This window comes from Podarcis bocagei (genome assembly GCF_964188305.1).
Source record: "Podarcis bocagei genome assembly, chromosome: 13".
NCBI lineage: Eukaryota > Metazoa > Chordata > Lepidosauria > Squamata > Lacertidae > Podarcis > Podarcis bocagei.
In genome coordinates this window covers 1,141,048-1,167,255 of record NC_138138.1, presented here as the reverse complement: position 1 = coordinate 1,167,255, position 26,208 = coordinate 1,141,048, and the positions used below count along the sequence as shown (strand labels likewise).

General features: G+C 43.8%; 1 protein-coding gene across 5 annotated transcripts in view; it reads left to right on the top strand.

Annotated features, from left to right (window-relative positions):
• GRK3 (G protein-coupled receptor kinase 3) overlaps window positions 1-13,078 on the top strand; it is a 176,200-nt gene extending 163,122 nt beyond the window's left edge. For 3 of the 5 annotated variants that reach the window (XM_081168529.1, XM_081168526.1, XM_081168530.1), the window contains 4 exons: window positions 1,524-1,660; window positions 1,825-1,860; window positions 3,795-3,908; window positions 8,271-13,078. In XM_081168529.1, coding sequence (XP_081024655.1) covers window positions 1,524-1,660; window positions 1,825-1,860; window positions 3,795-3,908; window positions 8,271-8,432 — 449 coding nt within the window. In that variant the 3' untranslated portion in view covers window positions 8,433-13,078. The remainder of the gene's footprint in view (window positions 1-1,523; window positions 1,661-1,824; window positions 1,861-3,794; window positions 3,909-8,270) is intronic. The other 2 variants (XM_081168527.1, XM_081168528.1) reach the window with 2 other exon arrangements.
• The last annotated feature ends 13,130 nt before the right edge of the window (window positions 13,079-26,208 follow it).

Genomic DNA, 26,208 nt, shown 5'->3' with positions numbered 1-26,208 from the left:
TTGGCAGGATGACTCTCAACATAGTGGTGGCACAGAGACATCAGGGCCCTTCTTTCTCCCTTAATTTGCCTTGTCCCTTTGAAAGCCACTTCAGCCAAATATTTTGGAACAGAGAATTAGGGCCTGTCCATAGCTCAGTTTAATATGGATTGTCAACCCCTCTTGTGCCTCCTTTTATTCCCCTCCATACAGAGTTCTTCTCAGGGGCTGCTCCGGCACCTGGAACGGCGGGGGTGGGGAGAGCTGCCCACAGGAGCATTGTGGTGAGGTGATCTGTGCACGGGGCACCACATGGAGGCACTGTGGCACATGGGGTGGGGTGGGGTGGCAAGGTGCCCACGGAGTCTGCCTGGCAGACGCAAACCCCACACTGGCATTTTGGGCAGCGCGGGGCTGCGAACCACTGCATCACTCCCAGGAGAGACGCATGGCTTGGGCATGCTGCAGGCCAGGCCTCACGGTGTGCCGACCCCCAGTGTGCCATTTTGTCACCCCCCTCAAGGATGCCACCCAGGGCGGACCTCACCCCCTTCCTACGCCCCTGGTTTTCCTCCAAGATTTCCTATTTGGATTTTCAAAGCATAGGGAATCTCCAGCTTTAGGGAGAAGAGGTGACGTGAGAGAAGTTTATAAAATTATGCATAGCATGAAGAATTGGGCAGAGAATAGTTTTTCTCCCTTTCTTAGAACACAGTGAAGCTGAATGTTGGAAGATGCAGGACAGATGAAAAAAAGGCCTTCAAGTCACAGTGCATGCAAACTATGGAGCTCCCTCCCACAGGAGGCAGTGAGGCCACCAAAAGAGGCCTTAAAAGAGGATTACACAAATTCATGGAAAGAGAGGGTCTTTTTAAGATGGCGATGCTCTGCCTCCACACTTGGAGGCAGCAGTGCTTCTGAATAGAAGCTGTTAGAAACCACAGGAGGGGAGAGTGCTGCTGGGTGGGTTTTCTGTTGTCGTAACTGACTGGCCTCTGTGATTAGACTGGATTAGAAGAACCATTGGCCCAATCCAGCAAACTCTCCTTATGATCTTAAAATGTGTGATAGCAGTAGTTGGAGGAGAATGCTACTACATGGACAAGGGGGAATTGAGGCATAAGTATTCCACAAGCCACGTAGAAGAAGAAGAAGAAGAAGAGTTTGGATTTGATATCCCGCCTTTCACTCCCCTTCAGGAGTCTCAAAGCGGCTAACAATCTCCTTTCCCTTCCTCCCCCACAACAAACACTCTGTGGGGTGAGTGGGGCTGAGAGACTTCAAAAGAAGTGTGACTGGCCCAAGGTCACCCAGCAGCTGCATGTGGAGGAGCGGAGACGCGAACCCGGTTACCCAGATTACGTGACTACCGCTCTTAACCACCACACCACACTGGCTCTCCACGTATGGAGTGGCCCTCTGACTATAGCCTCCAGGGACCTCTTTCTGGCACGTCTTCCTCTGCAAATTGCTCCTTCTGCCGATGGAACTATAGAGCTGCAAAGCTCCCCCCTTAACAGTGGATTTTTTCTGCCTTGTGACAGATTATGCTCTGGGGAAGGACTGCATCATGCACGGGTACATGCTGAAGCTGGGGAACCCCTTCCTGACTCAGTGGCAGAGACGCTATTTTTACCTCTTTCCAAACCGGCTTGAATGGCGTGGAGAAGGAGAGTCACGGGTGAGTTGGGCAGCTGGGCTGGCAGGGGGAGGGAGCACATGATGTCAGTGGTGACGGTGGGTGCTCTGCCTCCTCTCCGGTATGCTAAGGCTTGACGGGCCAACGCAGGAGGGGATATGCCAAGCTCCAGGTGCTCCAGGTAATCTTCTTGTTTTCCTGTTTAGGACACCTGGCGCACTTACACAAAAAGACGCAAGCGGGTAAGGCAATGAAACCTGCCTAGCAGCAGTTCCCAAAGCACCGCCCCTACAGGCTGTGAGGAAGTGAATCCAGCTCCTGTGAACCCCACATGGCCACCCACAGAGCTGGGAGGCTGGGTGGCTCTCTTGCCCTTCTCCTCTCTTCCCAGTCTGGCTCTGCTGGGCTGGGCTGGCCAAGGCTGGTGGGACTAGCTGCCTGAAACACCTGGAGAGCACCATTTTGGCTGAACACAGCACTTCTGCTCTTGAGCCTGAAGAATTACCACCCTCTAAGGGAGCTGCCCCAAAACAGCTCTAAATCTGGCGCTTTTCTGGGTTACTTTTTTCACCAGGCAGGAAGTGTGCCCAGATCTGCTGTGGGCTCCGCTTGTGGCCCTTTTTCGATTGCAAAAGTGAAGCTCTGCTCCTTGTACTTTTGATTCAGGTGAAGTGTGTCACAGGTCCTTTGCCTTTGGGAACTGCTGCTTTGTAAGGATGACCCCGAGACTTGCCCTGTAGCAGCTGTAGAAGAGAGCATCTTTGTTGCTGCTTTAGGGGAAATCACCAGGGAACATCCCCGCTTCCCTTGCGGCCCCCAGAGCTCCCCTTTTAACTCCTGCTTTTCACAGAATTATGACTGATTTCTTTCCGCATCCTTGGGCCCCATCGAAAATGGTAAACTATCCATGAAAGGGCTTTGGGACACACACCCATGCTAGTCACAGAAAAAAGGCAAAAACTTGCTCCAGAGGGCAGAATTAGATCTCAGGGGCTGAACATGAGGAAAAGCTGAGCCATTGGAAGACGTTGCCTAGAGGGGTGCTGGGCTGTTCCACCAGCCAGAGGTCTTCTTGCAAAGCCTGTGCAATCATCTGTTGGAGGGGCTCCCTTGCTGAATTTCCTGTATTGAGTAGTGCAGTAGGGTGGACTAGAAGCCTTCGTCTGATCTGACTCTGTTCACTTAAAGTAAATCATTGGGGGGGGGGAGGCCATATTCACTTCCTGTCTGAATACTCATGAACCACCTGGGGTAAAAAGGTGTGTGTCTAATCCCTGACCACTGGTCCTGTTAGCTAGGGATGATGGGAGTTGTAATCCCAAAACATCTGGAGGGCCAAGTTTGGCCATGCCTGGTCTACCTCCATAAGGTAGGCATAATTGCCACCCCTTTTCCCTCTCCATAAATATTGTAGAGCCTTCAGTATTCAGCATCTGAGAAATTTTCCAAGCAATGACTTGGGGGTTGGGTAGGGAAGGCAGGAAGAAGTAGCCATTGCTTCTAGGCTTAGATGCCAAAACCTGAAACATCAGCTTGGTCTCCTTCACCCACCCACCCTGGTCTGCCCTGTGGGAAAAGATTGCCCTGTGGAAGGGAAAAGGCCCACCCTGTTGATTCTCCAGCAGAATCAAATCTCAGCCGACTTGCTGCATGTCCTCTCTCCCACCCCAGGAGAAGACAGGATGGGTGGACAGGAAGCACGCTGGTGACCAGCCCCCCTGCAAAATGCCCTTATCTACTTCTTAGATCTTTCCCATCCAAGTTTGAGGGGGGCACAAGGACTTGGGGTTTGGCATGCATGAACAGCTTTCAGAAAAGTGTAAGAAAGGAAGGGATTTCCCCCCCTCCCCACGTAGCATTTTTTAAATGAAGACTTTTGGGGTCCTTTGCTTAACAAAACATCACCTTTTTCTTTGGTTTGACAAAGCCACAAGCCTTGTGATGCTGTGCACAGGTTGTGACATTTATGAGTTGCCTTGTGAGGAAGTGCCACTTCTGTAGAGAGAAGCTAGCTGTACTGCTGCTAAGATTCCTTCCTTTTCCAAAGTCCCACCTCCCACCCCCTGTAAGCAATTTATGAAAACCCAAGGATTAGGGTTTTGGCCAGTTTCATTCTCAGAGCTGTGGTAGCAGCTGGGCCTTCAATTCAACCTGTCTTTCCTTTTTGCTTCCTTAGCAAAATTTGCTGACTATGGAACAGATTTTGTCGGTGGAAGAAACTCAGATCAAGGACAAAAAATGCATCTTGCTCAGAATTAAAGGGGGGAAGCAGTTTGTCCTGCAGTGTGAGGTAGGCTGTGCGTCTTTGAGGGATGAGGGGAGGGAGGTCCTGAAGCTTAAAGGTCTTTTTAGAGGTGGGGAAGGTTTGGGTTCAAAACCCAAAACTGTTAATGCTTCCCTCCACACACATGGAAATAGCCTCAACCTGGAAGTTGAGCATGTTTTGATTATCTAAGTAAGCCCTTTCAAGTGCTGAGAGCATACCCTCATTGTCCCAGTAATCCTTAACCACCACCACCAGTATTATTGGGGAGGTGCTGAAAGCCAGAACACCCATTTGCTGTGCAGAAGGTCCCAGATTCAGTCTCCAGCCAATTAGAGCTGGGAAGATGACCTCATCCAAAAACTGAGGGAGCTGCTGCCAGATAATACTGAGCTTGGTGGATAATACTGAGCTTGGTGGACCAGTGATCTGCTTTCTGTGCTCCTAAATGTTCCCATTTTGCAGATATGGGAACTGAGACTGATAGAACAGCGTGGTTGCTAAAGCAGTCTGCTGAGTTTATTGGAGTGACAAGGTTTGGGCCTGTGAATTTTTCTAGCTCACATCCATCGGGATTGTCACGACCTCAGAAGCCATCAGTGATTGAGGCATGGTGTTGGAGGCTGCAGCATCAGCTGCTTAGGAGCCAGTCCTATCTGATTTATGGGGCTCCTGCCAGTGCTAAGGGACTGGCAGGAGCCCCATGAATCAGATTCTTCCGCACCAGGGCTTGTAGAACTTGGACACTGGACCTTGCCCTGAGCCTGGGGAATGAAGCACCTCAGCCACTGCCTTGCCTGCTCAGCAGTGCAAGGATGCACAAGGCAAGAACTTATGAAACACAGGGAAAGTGCCCATCCTGAGGCCAGAGGGCTATCCCTTTAAGAAAGGTGTGGCACCTATGAGAGGTAGGCTGGGAGGCAGAGGCTTGAAAAGCCTCCAAGCTCTCGCTGGAGCAGGTCACTCATCCAGAGCGACCTGCCTTCTGCCTGGGGAGTTTACTATAGATCCCCAAGCCAAACGGAGGACATAGATGATGCCTTCCTGGAACAGATGGCCAAGCATGCAAAAGGAAGGGAGATAGTAGTAATGGGGGACTTCAATTACCCGGATATTTGTTGGATGTCAAACTCAGCCAAGAGCATAAGGTCAAACAGATTCCTCACTGGCCTTGCAGACAACTTCATTGTCCAGAAAGTGGGGAGAAGCAACAAGAGGAACAGCCATTTTAGATCTGGTCCTAACCAATGTTGATGAGCTGGTTAGTGGGGTAGAAGTGGAAGGATCATTAGGCGCGAGTGATCATGCTCTTCTGAAGTTTACTATACAGCGGAAAGGAGCAGCCAAGCATACTAGGACTCAATTTCTTGACTTTAAGAAAGCCGACTTCATAAAACTTAGGGAAGTGCTGGGTGAGATCCCATGGACAGTAATACTAAAAGGAAAGGGAGTTCATGATGGCTGGGAGTTTGTTAAGAGGGAGATAGTAAAAGCACAATGTAAGGCAATACCAATGAGACGGAAACATGGAAGGTGCCTAAAGAAGCCAGGGTGGCTATCTAAAGAACTTTTAACTGAGTTAAGATTAAAAAAGGATGTGTACAAAAAATGGAAAAGGGGGGAAACCACCAAAGAGGAATTCAAACAAATAGCCAGCACGTGTAGACACAAAGTCAGAAAAGCTAAAGCACAGAATGAACTCAGGCTGGCTAGAGAGGTTAAAAGCAACAAAAAAGGCTTTTATGGGTATGTTCGTAGCAAAAGGAAGAACAAAGAAACAGTGGGGTCACTCAGAGGAGAAGATGGTGAAATGCAAACAGGGGACACAGAAAGGGCTGAACTCCTCAATGCCTTCTTTGCCTCAGTCTTCTCCGATAAAGAAAACAATGCCCGACCTGAAGAATTTGGAGCAAATGATTCAGCATAGGAAACACAGCCCAGAATAACTAAAGAGATAGTACAAGAATACTTGGCTAGTTTAGATGTATTCAAGTCTCCAGGGCCAGATGAACTGCATCCAAGAGTATTAAAAGAACTGGCAGATGTGATCTCAGAACCACTGGCAGTCATCTTTGAGAATTCCTGGAGAACAGGTGAAGTCCCGGCAGACTGGAGGAGGGCAAATGTTGTCCCTATTTTCAAAAAGGGGAAAAGAGAGTACCCAAATAATTATCGCCCAGTCAGTCTGACATCAATACCAGGGAAGATTCTGGAGCAGATCATTAAGCAAACAGTCTGTGAGCACCTAGAAAGGAATGCTGTGATCACCAATAGTCAGCATGGTTTTCTGAAAAATAAGTCATGTCAGACTAACCTGATCTCGTTTTTTGACAGAATTACAAGCCTGGTAGATGAAGGGAACGCAGTGGATGTAGCCTACCTTGATTTCAGCAAGGCATTTGACAAGGTGCCCCATGATATTCTTGTAAAGAAGCTGGTAAAATGCGGTCTTGACTATGCTACCACTCAGTGGATTTGTAACTGGCTGACTGACCGAACCCAAAGGGTGCTCATCAATGGTTCCTCTTCATCCTGGAGAAGAGTGACTAGTGGGGTGCCACAGGGTTCTGTCTTGGGCCCGGTCTTATTCAACATCTTTATCAACGACTTGGATGATGGACTCAAGGGCATCCTGATCAAATTTGCAGATGACACCAAACTGGGAGGGGTGGCTAACACCCCAGAGGACAGGATCACACTTCAAAACGACCTTGACAGATTAGAGAACTGGGCAAAAACAAACAAGATGAATTTTAACAGGGAGAAATGTAAAGTATTGCACTTGGGCAAAAAAAATGAGAGGCACAAATACAAGATGGGGGACACCTGGCTTGAGAGCAGTACATGTGAAAAGGATCTAGGAGTCTTGGTTGACCACAAACTTGACATGAGCCAACAGTGTGACGCGGCAGCTAAAAAAGCCAATGCAATTCTGGGCTGCATCAATAGGAGTATAGCATCTAGATCAAGGGAAGTAATAGTGCCACGGTATTCTGCTCTGGTCAGACCTCACCTGGAGTACTGTGTCCAGTTCTGGGCACCACAGTTCAAGAAGGACACTGACAAACTGGAACGTGTCCAGAGGAGGGCAACCAAAATGGTCAAAGGCCTGGAAACGATGCCTTATGAGGAACGGCTAAGGGAGCTGGGCATGTTTAGCCTGGAGAAGAGGAGGTTAAGGGGTGATATGATAGCCATGTTCAAATATATTAAAGGATGTCACATAGAGGAGGGAGAAAGGTTGTTTTCTGCTGCTCCAGAGAAGCGGACACGGAGCAATGGATCCAAACTACAAGAAAGAAGATTCCACCTAAACATTAGGAAGAACTTCCTGACAGTAAGAGCTGTTCGACAGTGGAATTTGCTGCCAAGGAGTGTGGTGGAGTCTCCTACTTTGGAGGTCTTTAAGCAGAGGCTTGACAACCATATGTCAGGAGTGCTCTGATGGTGTTTCCTGCTTGGCAGGGGGTTGGACTCGATGGCCCTTGTGGTCTCTTCCAACTCTATGATTCTATGATTCTATGGGGCTCTTCTGCCACCGCAGGGGAGGGTTTCACTGCTCTGCTGTCCACTAGTTCTTTTAGGAGCATGCAGTGGGTATGGAGAAAGCTGGTGGGGCCTTTAAAATAGGAGAACAACAGGCCGGGTTGTGTGTGTGCCACAGCAGCAGTGACTTTGGGCATGTTTCTTCCTTAAATATATTTTGAGCCATTTTAGCACATAAGATACCATTGTTGGCTAATGCAATGTTGCATCCCTCTTGGGTACTGAGAGCACACCTCTTTCTGAACCCAGATGTCCGTAGGAACAGATTTGTTCTGTTAAAGTTCTGTGTTTCTGAGGACTGTAAAACTTTTTTGAGAGAGTGATTCCCTCATTTAAGTTTGCTTTAGCCGCCCTCCTAGGAATACCCGATACATTTGCTGTCTGGCTTACAAAAGCAGCTTTGTGTCTGCCCCAACTCCTTTGGATCAACCAGTCTTGCACATGCCCCACCACCCTGTGCAATAAAATAGTTGCATGCTTCCACCTGGCCCCTGCCCCTTTACCTCTTTGAGCATTTGCAAATAGCAACTTTGAACTTGCTGGAGTCAGACTCTTTAGCTCAATAATGCCTACACTGGCTGGCAGTGACACTCTGGGATCTGAGGCACAGAGTTACTTTTTCCCCACTCTTCATTTTACTAGGCATTCCAAGAGTCAGATTAGGGACCTTCTGCAGGTGCTCCACTGAGCTGTGGGCTCCCAACTTCCGGTAATGTTTGTCTCTATCTCTGTCAAGAGTCTTTCCTTACAAAACTGTATGAGACAAGTTGTAGTTATCTTGCTGGTACAATGGATTCTGAAGAAAAAACTGATTTTTGTGTGTGTGCATTTGTTTTTCCCCAGAGTGACCCAGAGTTTGTACAATGGAAGAAGGAACTGACCGAAACGTTCACAGAAGCACAGCTGCTCTTACGTCGGGCACCCAAGTTCCTGAATAAATCCCGCTCTGCAGTTGTGGAGCTCTCCAAGCCCCCCCTCAGCCACAGGAACAGCAACGGCCTTTAGGACCCAGGCAAGGAAAGGCTGTGCCATTGCAGGGGATGTCTGTCTGTCACTGCATCGCTGTTAGTTCCTTGCCCACTCCCCGGAGTTGGGTGAAGGGCTCAGGGGCAAGTGCTGAGCTCAAAAAATAGTGGCACAGGGACCAAGGCCTCAGAGAAGGCCAATGCAACAACCAGGGGGTGGGGAGGGGAGTTGTTGCCAACAACGGAGCAGGCAAAAGAAGTTTCTTGCACTCCCAGGCAGCTTGCACTCCCAACAGGGCAGCCCCCGAAAATGTTGCTTATTTGCAATAAACCTCTTCAGGTGCATACTGTAGACTTGCAATCTGAATGGGCAACTACCTGATTTTCATGACTGCATTTTTATGCCACGGGGCTGTGTGTTGGACGTGTGGAAAGAGTTGCCACCTTCCAGGGTGGACTGACTCCTCCCATGACGTCACTAGTGACTTCCATATGCACATTCTTGTTCTGCTGGCCACCAACAACATGTCTCCTTTTCCCATGTCCTTGGAATGGACTGAACTATGTGTCCTGTGGTTTTAAATGTTTCCTGCTGCTGCTGCTTCTAGGGGAACAAACACTTCGTGCTGGACTGTACTTGACAGCAGATGATGATGAGCTATGGGCAGAAACCGTTTGTTTGTTTGTTTGTTTGTTTGTTTGTGTGTGTGCTAGTGTTGTTCAGTTGGGTAAGTGTTTCTCTCTGTGTGCTTTTCCTGGGTTTTTTCTTTTACATATTTTTTACTGCTGGTTCTGTTAGACAGGTTTATGGGGAATGCAAAATCAGCTTCTCTCCATTCCTGGCCAATGGCACTTTCTTTTAAAAATGTTTAAAACAAATCCAATTTTAAGATCCTATTGGATTGGGTTGCAGATGGATGTGGATTCTTTGCTGTCCCAAAGTGTCGCCCTGACAATCTTGTCTTGCAAGGGATGCTGTCAGCCTCAGGCAACTGCAGAGGGAACCAGCAGAAAGGAAGAGAGAGTGACACCTGGGGGGTCATGCAGGGGGTCATGCAGAAATGACTGGAAAAATGACCATTGGCTAACCACCACATTTTCAAATAGTTAATCACTTTTGCAGAATAATATTGGAAGTCCCTTTTTGTTGGACTGGATCTTGAAGGGAGGACATTCTGTAGCATATGATTCTGCATTGATGCTCTCCTCCCCAGGGCTCCATCATTATTTATTGTGTGCATGTTCCTTCCATTGGACAAGTCAAGAGCTTGGTTCATCTTGTATGGTTGGTTGTGCACAACTTCTGCAGCCCAAAGAATTGTGTTCTCCAAGAAAAGCAAGCTAAAGTCCCCCAGTCCTTGAATTTGTCATAGAGCATCACTCTCTGTCCTCTTGCATGTTAAGAAGCTGGGGTGGAGCAGCTTTGAGTGGGCTCCCCATTCATCTGTGATCTAGACACTTTCTCCATGGAATGGAATGCATTTTTTTCCCTTTTGTTTGACAAATTGCACTTAAAATTATCTTCATTATCTGCATTTTAATACATTCCAGGTTACAGTTTTTTGAGAGTGCTGCTAAGTCCGTTGCCCTGAACCTCCAAAACTGTCCTCTGGGACACGAATCTTGGGCAACCGATTCACAGGCCAACTCCTGGCTTTTCCCCCCTGTGGAAATGGCACTCTGAGGTTCCAGGCAAGCAACCTTTTGGCTCCATACAATAAGAAGTCCTGAAATGTTTTCTGCCTCTTCTAAGTAGCTTCTGAGTTAAGGAATTTGGAACCACAGCAACCATGGATTAAGGATGTCTGCTGACCATGGTTGCATTTTAGGGTTGCTAAAGTGCCCCTGTGCATTCTTTGGTGCATTCTTTGCACCAAAATTCTTTTAAGTTTTGTTCTCTGTATCCTAAAATTCTGCTCAGATCCTTTGTTTCTTAGATCATACCTGCAGAGTCCCTGCTAAGAGAAACCGCTGCCTTGGGTTGGTGCATCCTCGGAGCATGCACAGAAAGACCCTTGGCCCTCCTGCCTAGAAGAGGCCACATGACTCCTTGGGGTCCTCTAGTCTGTTTGGCTAGCCCTGAAGCCAAATGTGTCTGGCTGCCTCTGCACATTCCACTTGGACTTCCCCTTCTTTCTTACCTTTGTTAGTTCATTTAGTTCCTTCAGTTAGTTCTACGCCTTCTTAGCATGGCACCCACAGCCTTGTGTTGGCGCTATGTTTCAGACTTATCATTGGAAGTAACAGGGCGTTGCTTTCTTTTTTGGATCCGCTCTTATGAAGTGGATGTGAATTTTAAAAACTGCTGTGCAATGACCTCATTTTTGTAAACATTGAGTAAGCTATTATTTAAAATAGCCTAGGTTTAGATTATTGTTTTTCCAGAGGCAGCTAAAACGCTCTGTAATGTAATAATTCCTATTTTCATTTTAGCAAATTCCCAATAGCAGTAAAAAAAAAATAATGAATATGACCTCATTTGATTTCAGTTCTGCTGTGCTCTAGAATATTCTCAAATTTTTATGGAAGGTTTGTTTTTAATCTGTCTTAGTTCAACTGCTGTGTGTGCAGAGAAGAATCCAAGGGACGCATTTGTTGTATTTAAGTCCTGTTGAAACACAGATGAGCCATGATTTCATATTTCAAAGGGACTCAAATGCCATTCACCTCTCATGGATGGTCGGGGAAAATATATGAATAACAGGAAGGAAAATGACTGAAATGTTTTGGCATTTCACTACTGGAAACAGTAGTGAAATATATGCGTGGGCTTCTGAAAATTGAGACTTATAAAACCCTAAATATATTTTTTGTGGTGATGCTGTTTTAGATTGCACATTGTTTAATTTCTCCTTAAGCTAAATTAAATTTTGGAGACTTCTGTCTCCTCTGCACACCCCAGGAGGGAATTTAAAGCATACATGTAAAAGTGACATGGATGGTGATTAAACTGTTCAGCCCATTGTTGGTGGGCTTGTGGATGGTGATTAAACTGCTCAGCCCATTGTTCCATTTTGGACTTCCTATGCTCTTCAAGGCTTGGCAGTTCATTCAGCAGAGCTGTGGGGGAGGCGAGGAGAAGAGCCTGCAATGGAATCAACACAGCTAAGTGATTGCATCTTTATATAGGAAGATAATTAACCTGTAATAAAGTCAGGAACTTGAAACCATTATAAGGAAATTAGGTAAGTAATTTCCTTCGTAGTTTTTGCAAGCACAAAAAGACATTCTAAGAATCACAAGAACTTCAGAAGACGTTGGAAGTATGTTGAAATAATAATATATATTTTTATCTAGTGTTCGTTTGGGCATGAGAATGAATGAATGAGTGAGTGAGGTGGTCTTGCACTCTGACCACCTTTAATGCTTTATCACTGGAAGGAAATTTGTTGTGGTTTCTGGTGTATGATCAACCAGACGGTCACCCATCCAGTTTGAATGACATAAAACTGGTCACCAGTACTTGACAATCGTTGAGCTGTGACAGCTGTGTGCAGAGGAGGGGACTGCCCTTGGGGCAATGCTATGGGCCTCCATACTTCCAACATAGGGAGGGAGAATAGGGACAGCTCACACTGTGCACCATGTTGATCTGTTGTGTGAAAAACTCTTTGTCTCCCAATAATCCCTGTGAACTGCAGTTTGAGTCCTCTGGCTCCAACCCACCCATCCCCACACCACCACCTGTCTCTTTCTCAGGTGGTTGAGACAAGAGACACAAATATCCTGGGAGCTTTTTAAAAGGACCCTTTAAGGGAAGGTAGAATCGGGTGCTCACCCACCCAAAGGGTGCTCCGACTCTGCTTATTTTATTTTTTTTATATCTTCTTATTTTTTAAAAGATAGTGTGCATGTGCAAAGCTGCTATAAATCTTAAGCTGTTGCAAAAGCACTATTCTGACCATGTACCAAGTGGGTGTAAAAAGGAATCTTGTAGTTTTGGCAGGGATGCAACACACTGAGTTTGCTGCAGAGGTGAGTTTTGGAAATCGCAGTGTTACATTTCAAATTTACATTTCAAATTGCAGTGTTAAATTTGAACTGTCCTGTGTGTGGAATCTGTGAAATATGTCCTGTTTGCACCTGGTGCTAGAAAGAGTAAGATCACATCCTGCAAAGAACAGCACTTGAATTAGGATCTGGGCCATTGGTTGCTACCAAACTGCCTCATGAAAGGTTTTTATGGGGTGGGAGACTGGTGTGTTCTGCTCTCTTGACTGGCTCCTAGTGATGTGTTCAGTATCCGTGAGTGTACACAGTTGCAATCTATATCCCCCCCCCCCAAGCAACACAATCTTCTTGGAGCCATTTTTTAAGGTATCTACCATCTTGGAGCTATGGTGTATTCATACTCTTCAATAAAAATGTAGGAAGACTGTGCTGTAGACCCTAAGGACTTACAGTTGTTTTTAAATAGCAGAGGACCAGTTGACAGTAATATATTTTTTAAAAAATATTGAAGGTATATTATTAACCTAATTAATATAATTTTAAGTAATGGGAGGAAATTAGTCTATATATATTGATAATATATGTATATCCAAAACATCTCCTGTGATTCATAATGGTTTCCCTTTCTGTGTTGCCTGCTGATACAATATTCCATGATGTAAATATTATATGGGCTAAGCATTTCGGAATATTGGAGAATGTTAATACATTTGTTAAATCAATTTTTAATATTTTTGTGTTTTTGTTACTGTACCAGGTTACTTTTATCTAAGGGAAGATTTTAAAAAAAACCAACACCTCAAGAATTCTGTTTTATCTGAGAGGCATTTTTTTGTTATTTATTAAGTCTGCACATTTCTTTCAACTTATTTAATTCCTTGTACAATTTCTTCTCCTTTTTGCCTGTGTGTTATTTAAGTGACAGTTACTTGAGTTGGAAACAGCATTATTACAGTTTTCACAAATTAATTCTAGTAATAATAAGTTTGCCATTTTGTCTCTAATAAAAGAAAGAGAGAAAAACAGAGTTGTTTCATTTTGTTTTTCATACCTCCACTGGCCTTTTCCATGAAGACCCAAATGTTCAGTAAGACGTGAGAGTCTCAGGGACCTACATTCCCCCGTCCCAAAATGGCGCAACACCCAAAGACACATGAGAGCATATTCACCAAAAAACACGGAACGAATGACACAATGCCGTTAGGGTTAGGGTTAGGGCCAGGGCTAGGACTAGAGGGTTAGGGGATTAGGATTAGGATTATGTGAGCCTTATGTGAGGATTATGTGGGTTAGAGCACCTACCTGCTGCTCCGCTGCAAAGCGGCAGTCTACAAATTCACGGAGTTCTACGGCAGCTGTCGCCACGAAACCAACCCTTTATGAAGGTTTCCCCATGGTGGCTGGAGAAACTCTGCCAGATATAAATAATAAATAATAAAGAAATTTATTTATTTATAACATTTATTATTTATATATATATATATATGTCTGGACACAGGTCCAGTGCCGAGAGCCTTCTGGCGGTTCCCTCACTGCAAGAAGTGAAGTTACAGGGCCTTCTCAGTAGTGGCGCCCGCCCTGTGGAACGCCCTCCCATCAGATGTCAAAGAGATAAACAACTACCAGACATTTAGAAGACATCTGAAGTCAGCCCTGTTTAGGGAAGTTTTTAATCTGTGACATTTAATGTACTTTAAAAAATATATATTTATTACTTTTAAACCTTACAAAAAGGGGAAAAGAAAAGAAAAAAGAAGAAAAAGAAAAAGAAAAAACAATACAGTACAATACACAACATTAACACATTAAACAAAACGAAAGCAAAAACAGTTCAAAAAACACACATCATACCATCTCAATATCCTCCCTTTCATTCCCTTGTTTCATCGACCTCCTCTCACCTCCCTTTTTGTATTCCATTTCTATTAATTATTTCAGCAAATCCTTTCCATCTTTCTATATTTTCTGTCATATGATTATCTTAACATATTTTAACCTTTCCATTAATTCCAACATTTCCATTAATACTATAATACTTATTTATGCTTAATTCCTTAAAACATTTCTACTAAAGCCGTATAATTCTCTTCCAACATTTTTCTAACACTCATTAATTTTACATTATTTCCATACATAGATTTTAAACTTTTTCCAATATTCTTCCACCGTCTCTTCTCCCTGGTCTTGGATTCTGCCAGTCATTTCCGTCAACTCCATAAAGTCCATCAACCTGGTGATCTTCTGTCCGAGGCTCTTAACTCTTTTCCAAGTCCCTTCTGCAGGTCTTCTTCATATTTATACATGCACTTTACTTTGTCTTCTCCTGATCTTGTTCTTATTTTCCTTCTTTTGATGCTGAAAAGTGGATCTCGGGGAAATTCCCACCTAGCAATGTTTCAATGTTTTTATTCCTTCTCGACAAGTCAGCCAAATCTCCATAGTTAAAACTAAAATTCAAAAGATATTTCCAGTCGTATTTCAAAGTTCCTCCAAGTCTGGCGGTCCCCACAACTCCAGTCTCCTCCTGACCCAAGTCCAGGCCCCAAAGGTCAATAAATCCCTGCATGAACCTTCATATCCAACCTTCCCTCTCCAGTCCAAGCGGGGCTCCAATCCTCAAAGTCCGACCTTCTCCAAATTCAGTCACAAAAGGCATCAACTCATAGTCATCAAATTGCATCTGCGAGGCTGGGGCTCTCCCCCTCTCCACCTGTGCCACTTCACTTCAGGCTCCACAACAGCTCTCTCCCCCGCCCTCTCCCCAACTCGCCATGTCAAAGTAGATCCCTGCATCGATTCCCAAACAGTTTCTGTACCAATATTCACTTCCCGTCCCAAACTAGTCACTTCTCGCTCCAAGTCATCAATTTTTATAATCATCACATCCGTCTTCTTATGGAGCTGTTCCAGTGAGTCATTAATCTTACATAATGCAACCACTAAGGCTTCTTCTGTCAACATTCCCAACGGTCCAAGGTCAATCCCAGATGGTCAATCCAAATCTTGCAGCTGGAAATTCCCCCAGCTCAGCTCATGTAACAATTTCAAAGGCTTCCTCTAGGGGGAAGCAATTTCTATTTGTATCAATCCTTTTAAGCACAGTTCAAGCAATAAAGTTAGTTTCAATTTTCAATTACTTTTACTCCTTTTTAAACGCAGAAGGAGACAATGGAAACAATGTATTTCTCTTCTTTAACTTACTGTCAACAAACGATCTATTCACAGTCAATGAGCATATCCAAAACTTCAGTCTTACTAGCAGCCCGTTTCCAGGTTCAGAGCGGTGGTAATTTGACTTTCTTCACTCTCTCCTGCAGGCTTACGCGGTCTAAAATTTCCCCCCTCTTCTCCTGCTTCCAAGGGGGGTTTGATGATTTTAGCCGATGGAAGTTTAATCCTTTATGAAAAGCTTTCCAAGACTTTAGCTTGCAGCCTCTTTGCTTCAGTCTATTTACAAAAGGGGAAGGTGGACTTCCTGTTTGAAACCTCCCCGTTTCGGTGCCAAATTAAGACGTTTAAAAAATCCAATTTTCCGTTCTACTCACGGGTAGTTGTTTTAAGATCAAATTGTCCACAGGAAAAAGTCAGCGCTCTCCGGCAACAGCAATGCGGCTTCACTCCGTGAAAGTAGCAGTCAATTCGAAGCACCGCGCCACTCACCCCACGTCACTCTGGATCCCTGAAACCGGGTTTCCCCGCGAGTAGGTGCCAGCCGAATCCCACATTCACAGGCTTCTCCTGCCTGTGATTTTTTGTGGGTCCCTGCCTTCGTCGTGGCGGCCAGACCCTAATTTCCATGAAGCAAATTCCTCCCGATCAGAGGAATTCAGCCATTACCGGAGGCGCTAACCCGGAAGTCCCCACTTTAATGTATTTTTAATCTTTGTTGGAAGCCGCCCAGAGTGGCTTAGGAGACCCAGTCAGATGGGCGGGGTGCAAATAATTTATTACAGTGGTGCCCCGCAAGACAAACGCCTCGCAAGACGGAAAACCCGCTAGACGAAAGGGTTTTCCGTTTTGGAGGCGCTTCGCAAAACGAATTTCCCTATGGGCTTCCTTCGCAAGATGAAAGCCCATAGGGAAATCTCCGGGACAGCGGGGAAGCGCAGCGCGTCTTCCCCACTGTCCTCGGACCTCCTCCGAAGGCTGGCGGTGGGGAGAAAAGCCCTTCTCCCCGCGCCAGCCTTCGGAAGGCTGCTCCGAAGGCTGGGGGTGGGGCGGAAAGCCCTTCTCCCCGCACGAGCCTTCGGAAGGCTGTCCTGAAGACTTGCGGTGGGAGGAGGGTTTTCCTTCCCACCGCCAACATTCAGAATGCTGTTCTGAATGTTGGCGGTGGGGAGGAAAAACCCTCCTCCCACCGCAAGCCCCGGGAACAGAGGAGAAGTGCTGCGCCCCTTCCCCTCTGTTCCTGTACCTGTCCTGAAGGCTTGCGGTGGGGAGAAAAGCCCTTCTCCGCACCGCCAGCCTGGCAAGCGGTTTCCATAGGAACGCATTAATTGATTTTCAATGCATTCCTATGGGAAACCGTGCTTTGCAAGACGAAAAACTCGCAAGAAGAAAAAACTTGCGGAACGAATTAATTTCGTCTTGCGAGGCACCACTGTATTATTATTATTAGGATTCTGGGCTTCTGATAACAAGTAGGCAACTGTCGACAGATACTTAAATTTACAGCTTGGATTGTGTATTGGCTTGTGTTATTTTATTTATATTTATTGTTTATTTATTTAATAAAATTTATTTTTTAAAAACCTGCAAAGTGGATTACCAAAACAAAAACAAAAAACAAAAAAGCACTAAAATCAAGAAAAATTAACAATCCTACTTTAAAACATACAAAACATTAAGATAAAAATTGCTTCAACTTCCTAAGAATCTAGGTATGCTTGCCTAAAGAAGAATGCTTTTAGCAGTTGCCCGAAAAGAGTCTAGCAAAGGCATGTGCTTTATTGCAATAGGCGGGGAATTCCAAAGTGCAGGTGCTGCCACGCTAAACAATGCAGTACAGATATTATGTGGAACGTGTAGTAGTGCTTGAAACAACTGAAGAGGAGGTTATATTTATTGTGATTTCACCATGCTCTGTATTATCTGAAAAGGAAAACATTTATTTAAAAAACAGGACTGCACAGCAACAATCTACTCGCCTGTGAGTCTCATCATGATCAGTGGGACTTATTCCCAAGTGCATAAGATGGACTGCAATCCTATGCACCCCTTGCATCCAACTTGTACCTAAGACTCTGCACAAACCTGCACCAGAGAATTGTAGAGTTGGAACTTCCGGGGTGGCGCCATCGGTAATGGCAGACTCCCTCTGATCCGGAGGGACTGGCCCTATGGAAATTGGGTCTGTTCTGCTACGGCGAAGTGGGGACCCTTGAAAAAATCACAGGCGGGTGAAGCCTGTGACCGTGGGACTCGGTGGGCACCTTTTGCGCCCCCCCCCAATTTGCAAGGGAGCCCAATTACGGGCTCCAGAGTGAAGCGGGGAAGCGGCGCGGTGCTGAGAGTCAACTGCTTCTTCCGTGGAGCGAAGCCGCACAGCCGTTACCGGAGAGCACTACCTTTTTCCTGTGACAATCTGGCTACAAAAACAACTACCCATGAGTAGGTTAATTTTGGAAATAAAGGAGAACAAAGGCGTAATTTGGTACTGAAGCGGGGAGGCATAAACAGGAAGTCTGCCTTCCGTTCTTTGTAAATAGAGTAAAGTAACGAACTTGTAACTAAAACCTTGAAAGACGCCTGGAAAGGACTATAATTCTAACATCAAAACAAGTGATTTCCCCCCTTGGTTGCAGGAGAGGAGGGGGGAAGGTGTGAACTGTATTTCCCTGCAAAAAGAGAGGAAAGGAAGCTAAAACCCACCGCTTAAAACCTGGGAACGGGCTGCCAATGGACAATAAGAATGCCGTACTGTGAATTGCGCTGTTGGTGAATAGAGTACTTTTTGACAGCTAACTCTGCAAGTGAGATACAATGTTTCTGGCTGGCTTCTCTTGGTTTTAAAAGTAACTGAAAAATAACTGAAATTGAAACTGTTGTCTATTTTGTGAATTGGAGGATTAAAAAAGGCTATTTTTTTAAGGCAACAACTTTTGACTGCTACTGTGTCCCCCTAGAGGAAGTTTGAAATTGTTACAATAACAACTGGGCCAGGGGAATTTTCCACTTCAAAACAAATTCTGGCTGTGGGACTGACCATGGGCTTTAACTTAGAGTGTTATGGCAGATGGAAAAGAAAAGATAGATTTGCCTCAGGAAAAAACAACAAGGTCTGGTAGATCTTTTCGTCCAGACACTGGGCTGCAGTGAAGAGCATCAACATCTGGCCCCTCTGCATCATCAGGGGCTGCATTTGTACAACCTAAACCTAAAGGAATGGCATCCGAAGATGTTTTAGCTCAGGCCTTAGGCAAAATTAATGAATCTCTGGAAAAACTAAGTAAACAAGTAGCTGAAGCATCAATTAAAATTGACCAAAATACTACAAGTATTAATAATCTGGGACAGAAGGTAAATACTAATACAGAAACTATTGAGAAACTGCTACAGGAATCTACTTTGACCCGAAAAACAGCTGAAGAAGCAAAGGAAATAGCAGTTGCTGTAGAAGAAAAGATACCACCGATACATAGACAACTTGAGGACCACAGGTCGATATTGTCTATGATTGAATTGAAGGAGAAACAAATGAATTTGAGGATCAGGGCCATACCTGAATTTGAGAAAGACAATCTGTCTGACTTTCTTACGCAGGAATTTGCAGACTTTTGGGACCTAGATTTGGAGAAGGAAGATTTTAAGATAGTGAGTGCTTTCAGGCTTGGAAGAGGAGGGGAAAAGAACTGTTTGATCACCCTCCGAACAAAAGAGGAGAGAGACAAAATCTTGAGTCTGCACTTTCAGAAGACTTTGGAAATACATCAGTCAAAAGTGGAGATATTTAAAGACATTCCGAAATATCTTTTGGACCTTAGGTCCAATTATCGAGATTTGGTTGCCCTGCTGAGAAGCAACAGAATTATCTTTAGGTGGGAATTTCCCCAAGGCCTATCTTTCAGCTTCAAAGGAAGAAAGACAAAAATAAGATCAGTGGACGACAAAGAAAGATTTTTGAAAGACCACGGAGAAGACCTGCAGAAAGAATCTGGAGAAGAGCTAAGAGCACTAGAAAGAGGAATATTAGACATAGCAAAACTACCTTTTGGACTGGACTGCCCAGAGAAGGTGATACCATCGACAGAGCAGGAACAGGCACTTGGCGCAGTTGGAGGAAAAGTAAAGTAACCACATCATGGCTCTGCAACTATTAAGCTGGAATACTAATGGTCTCAACTCCCCCCAGAAAAGAAAAAAAGTTTTTCATTTATTAAAAAAGGAACAATTGGACTTGATTTGTCTACAGGAAACACGTGATAAGGCTACATAGAAAAGTATTGATCAACAAAAGACTGGGTCAGGAGTTTATCTCTTCGGACAAAGTTAAAAAAAGAGGAATAGTGATTTATGCAAAGGAGAGACTATCACCGAAATTTATCTTTAAAGATGACCAAGGAAGATTTGTGGCAATTGAAATTCAAATACAAGGAGAGAAATTTCTAAGAGTAGGAGTTTACGCACCAAATGAGGGGAAATCTGAATTCTTTAAAAAGTTGCATGAGACCCTGATGGACTATTTGGACTATAATGTGATTTTGATGGGAGATATGAACGGAGTGGGAACCTTCTTCTCTGAAGCCAAAATGACATGGACAAGAATTGACCAAATATGGGTAATGTAGTGGTTGGGAGTTACTCGTGCGTAATCCTGCCCCGTTTGAGCATTGGATTGCCTGGTTAAACCCTCCGGACTGCACAGCCCATCTCAGTGTGGCTGCCCTTAGTCACTCGTAGAATCTGTCTGTGGGCGTTTCTTAAAGCGCTGCCAACATAAGAGCTGTTTGACACCCAATCGTCTCCGCCTCTCACTGCTCAGGAGTCTCCTGCACAGGGTGGGCGTGGGCAGCGGGGTGCTTGGGCTCTCCTCACTAACTTCCAACGAAGAGTCCTGGAGCCCCTGCACCTCCCTGTCCCGTTGCTCTCCTGGATCCCTGGTGTTACACTCATTCTCTTCCCCTTCTTCCCAGCTGAGTCTCCCCCTAGCGCTGGGACCTTCTCCTGCCGAATCAGAGACCCTCTCCTTCTCCTGTGCCTCTGATGTCAGTTCCCTGACAGGTAACTAGAGGAATGGCACCAAAGACAAGAAAAGTGGAAATTTGTCCAAAAACCTGCTCCGACCATAATGCTGTGAAGATGGAGATGAAACTAACACCAAATGGCTCCTGGATGGAGGATGAATGACACCTTATTTAGAGATGAAGAAGTGACTAAGAAGGCCCAAAAAACCTTGAGAGACTATTTTGAGATAAATATGAACACTAATGTTGAAAAAAGAGTAATCTGGGACGCAAGCAAAGCGGGGTTCTTGATACAACAGAATGCAATAAAGAAGAGAATTCAAAATGAGAAGAAGGACAAAATATTGGAGAAAATAAAGGAAAGTGAAAAGAAATTGAGAGCAAAACCAAAGTCGCAAGAGATATTGAGAGAAATAAAGTTATATCAAGTACAATACATGAAAATGATGAATCAGGAGATAGAATGGAAAATCAAACAAATGAGACAAAAGACATTTGTTTTTGTTTTTTTATATAGATTTTTTATTGCGTTTCTTTTCACAGGTTAAGAAATTTGTTTACATGGCAACATACAAGAAACATTTTTTATATATATGTATATGAAGAAAAATAAACAAAGAAAAAATATTAAGAAACTTTCCTTAACATCCTTCAACAGTCCTTCAACTTTTGGACCTCCTCACATCCTCTCAGCATTGCATTCATTGTTCTAGCCAGTTCAGCAATTTGTTATCTTGTTTCTCATCTTATTATACCTTTAAATATATTATGTTACCAATTTCAAAAATTTGTAATTTAATTTTAAGACTCTTAATAAACATAATATTTTGTTTCAAATATGTCTCGTTTTTTCCATCAATGCTTACTTTATCATTTACTTAAAATAAAATGCAGAAGCATAATGTTTCTTAATCGTGCGCTATCTTAACATTCAAACAACTTATAATGTTTTTGCAAATAGTCCTTAAATTTTTTCCAGTCCTCCTCCATTGTTTCTTCGCTCAGATCTCGGATTCTGCCAGTCATTTCTGCCAACTCCATGTAGTCCATCAACTGCTTCTGCCAGTCCTCCAGTGTGGGTAAATCTGGTGTTTTCCAGAACTTAGCGATGAGAATCCTAGCTGCTGTGGTTGCATACATAAACAAGGTTCTGTCCTTCTTTGGCACCTTCCGGTCCACCATGCCCAGGAGAAAGGCCTCTGGTTTCTTAGAAAAGGTATATTTAAATACCTTTTTCAGCTCATTATGTATCATTTCCCAAAAGGCCTTTACTTTCGGGCAGGTCCACCAGAGGTGAAAGAATGTCCCTTCTGCCTCCTTGCATTTCCAACACTTATTATCAGAAAGATGATATATTTTAGCCAACTTGACTGGGGTCATGTACCACCGGTATACCATTTTCATAATGTTCTCTTTCAAGGCACTACATGCCGTGAATTTCATACCGGTGTTCCATAACCTTTCCCAGTCCTCAGCCATAATGTTGTGTCCTACATCCTGTGCCCATTTAATCATAGCAGATTTAACTGTCTCATCCTGTGTGTTCCATTTAAGCAGCAAGTCATACATTCTTGAAAGTACCTTAGTCCTTGGTTCTAGTAACTCCGTCTCCAGTTTCGATTTCTCCAACTGGAAACCCACTTTTTTATCCATTTTGAATACCTCTTGAATTTGAGCATAATGTAACCAATCTCGCACCTTACCTTTTAGTTTATCCTGGCTTTGGAGCTTCCAATTATCTCCAACTCTTTCAATCAATTCCCAATATTTTGGCCAATAGGCCTCCATATTGGGCCTTTTTTTAGAAATCTTAGCTTCCACAGGTGATAACCACCTCGGGATCTTACTTTCTAATAGATCCTTATACTTCATCCAGACGGCAAAAATTGATTTTCTGACAATATGGTTTTTAAACAGTTTGTGAATCTTCGCCTTGTCATACCACAAATATGCATGCCAACCATACACATTGTCAAACCCTTCCAGATCTAAGACATCGGTGTTTTCCAACAGAAACCAATCCTTCAACCAGCAGAAGGCTGCAGCTTCGTAGTACAACCTTAAGTCCGGCAGGGCAAATCCCCCTCTGTCTTTTGAGTCGGTTAGTATTTTAAATTTTATTCGGGGCTTTTTGCCCTGCCAGACAAACTTAGAGATATCCTTCTGCCATTTTCCAAAGCATTCCATTCTGTCCACGACCTGAAGGGTTTGAAATAAGAATAACATTTTTGGCAAAACACACATCTTTATAGCTGCGATTCGGCCTGACAAGGTAAGTTTCAATCTTGACCATATATCCAAGTCTTTTTTGATTTCCAACCAACATTTTTCATAGTTATCTTTAAAAAGATTTAAATTTTTAGTGGACAAGGATACTCCCAGGTATTTCACTTTTTTAACCACACTTAACTCTGTCTCTTTCTGATACCCCTCTATCTCTGTAGGTGTCAGATTTTTAACCAAAACCTTAGTTTTTTGTTTGTTTAACTTAAATCCCGCCACCCGACCAAACTCCAGGATAAGTTCCAAAACTCTTTTTGTGCTAGATTCTGGCTCCTGCAATGTCAAGACTAAGTCATCTGCGAAAGCTTTCAGTTTGTATTGTTTCGCTCCGACCACTATACCTTGCACCAACTGGTCCTCCCTAATCATATTCAGCAATACCTCCAGAACAGAAATAAATAGCAGAGGGGATAAAGGGCACCCCTGTCGTGTCCCTTTTTCAATTCGAAGTTCCTCCGATACCACATTGTTCACTATCAGTTTAGCTTTTTGTTCTGCATAAATTGCTTCTAATCCATTTTCAAACCCCCGTCCCACTCCCATCCCTTTCAAGTTCTTCTTCATAAACATCCAAGAAATGTTGTCAAATGCTTTCTCCGCATCAATAAAGATTAAAGCAGCCCTTGTGTTTCTAATTCGCAACAGCTCCAATATGTCAATAATGTTCCTGGTATTGTCCGACATGTGTCTACCAGGGAGAAAGCCTGCTTGGTCCTTGTGAATTACTTCATTTAATACATTTTTAAGTCTACTTGCTAAAATGTCTGCAAATATTTTGTAATCCACATTCAGGAGTGAGATGGGACGGTAGTTCTTAAGCTGAGTCTTTTCCCTTTCTGACTTGGGAATCAATGTGATGAATGCTTCTTTCCACGTTTCCGGTGCCTTTCTCCCCTCCATGATCTGGTTACAAACCTCCAACAACGGTTGTATCAAGAAATCCTTCAAAGTTTTATAATATTTGGAGGTGAGTCCGTCCGGGCCTGGAGATTTGCCCAGCTGCATGTTTTGGATGGCACCTTCAATTTCCTGTTGAGTTATTTTGCTGTTAAGGATTGATCTTTTATCTTGGCTTATTTTAGGTAGTCCATTTGTTTCCAGAAATTGGTCCATTTCCGATTCTTTCTGAGGCCCCTGTGCGTAGAGCTCTTTGAAATATCTATGGAAACACTTTCTTATTTCTTCTGGTTTCTGAACTATTTTTCCTTGAATCTCCAAATTTGTAACCGTATTTAACTTTTGTCTTTTTTTCAATTGCCAAGCCAGCAACTTTCCACATTTATTTGCTGATTCAAACGATCTCTGCTTCATTTGTTTGATTTTCCACTCAATCTCTTGATTGATCAGTTTCGAATATTGTGCTTGATGAAATTTGATCTCTCTTAGCACCTCTTTTGACTTTGGTTTAATTCTCAGCTTTTTCTCTCCTTCACTTATTTTCTCTAAAATTTTTTCTTTTTTTCCATTCCAATATTTTCTTTTTATCGAATTCTGTTGAATCAGAAACCCTCTCATTACAGCTTTACTTGCATCCCAGATTGTTCTTTTCTCCACCGTAGTGTTCAAATTTATTTCAAAGTAGTCCTTTAATGTTTTTTGGGCCTTCTTCACAATCTCTTGATCTCTTAACAAGGTGTCATTCATTCTCCATCTGAAGGATCCAGTTGGAAAAAGTCTCAGTTCCATTTTTAAGGCATTATGGTCGGAGCAGGTTTTTGGGCAGATTTCCACTTTTCTCGTTTTCGGAGCCAGCCCTCTAGATATCCAAATTTGGTCGATTCGTGTCCATGACAAGTGGGCCTCAGAATAGAAGGTTCCTTCTTTACCCAAGGGGTTCCTTGTCCTCCAGATGTCAATCAAGTCCATATTGTCTGTCATTTCAAAAAAGGTTTTAGGGAGTCTGCCGTCTGTTGTCAAGTTTTGATTTTGGGATTTGTCCATATTTGTAGACACCACCCCATTCATATCTCCCATCACAATGATATTAGCATAGTCCAAATAGTCCATCATTGTCTCATGCAGCTTCTTGTAGAATTCTGATTTTCCATCATTTGGCGCATAAATTCCTAATATCAAAATCTTCTCTCCTTGTGTTTGAATTTCAATTGCGAGAATTCTTCCATGATCATCTTTGAATAAAAATTTTGGCGACAGGTTCTCCTTTGCATAAATTACAACACCTCTTTTTTTAACTTTGTCTGATGAGATAAATTCTTGACCAAGTCTTTTATTGATTAATACTTTCCTGTGGAGCCTAGTCACATGTGTTTCTTGCAAACATATTACATCCAATTGTTCTTTTTTTAGGATATGAAATATCCTTCTCCTTTTTTCCGGAGAATTCCCGCCATTTATGTTCCAACTAAGTAGCTGCAGAGACATCCTGTTTTATTTAAAATGTTCTTAAGATGGGGTGTCTTCCTTTTTCTCAGATCCCGAGGGTGTAGGCGTTGGCCCACTTCCGGGCAGTATTGGTGCTGGTAAACCTGGAAGCCAATCCGCTCCTTTTTGGAGATCTTCTCCGTGGTCGTGAAGGAACTTTTGGTTATCTTCAGGTGTTCTTATTTTAACCTTCCTTTCTTTGTAGGTGAAGGATAATCCCTGTGGAAACTCCCACCTATAGGGAATTGCGTTGTGTCTCAGCAATTTTGCTAATTCTGTATAGGTGGCTCTAAGGTCCAGCAGTTGCCTCGGGATATCTCTGTAAATTTCCACCCTTTTATCTTGTATTTCAATTGCTTTTTTGAAATGAAGGCCTAGGATCTTGTCTCTCTCTTCCTTTGTTCTTAAAATTATCAAACAGTCTCTGGATCTGTCTTTCCTTACCAGTCTTCCCAGTCTATATGCCGAGACTATCCTGAAATCTGTATCTTCCTTTAAACCCCAGAACTTCGAGAATTCCTGTGTTAAGTATCCAATCAAGTCTCCTTGCTCGAGTTCCGGGATGCCTCTCAATTTGATGTTGCTCTCACGGTTTTTCAGTTCCACCATTGACAGATAGACTTGTTGTTCACCCACCTGTTTGTGCAGGGGCCTAACTTCTCCTTTTATTTCTTCAACCTCTTTTTGTAGAACTCCCACTTTCTGGATTGCTTCTCCAGCTAATTCCCGATTTTCCGCCGTTGCTCCTTGCAATTTCTCTATGGCTTGCGTGTGCTGGGAAACTTGGTCAGTCAATTTTTGAATCGAGGAAGTTGCTTTATCTTCACAGACTGGTCGTCCACCTTCTGGTTTAGACTTGATAATTGCTCCAATATTTGTTTTAATAGTGTATCTGACCCACCTGCTGCCATATCTTCCTCAGTGGACTTCTCAGTTGTTTCCCCTTGTTCTCTATGGGTCACCAGTACAGCTGGAACCGACGAACGGCGTCCTTGGGTCAACGTTGTTTGTACAAAT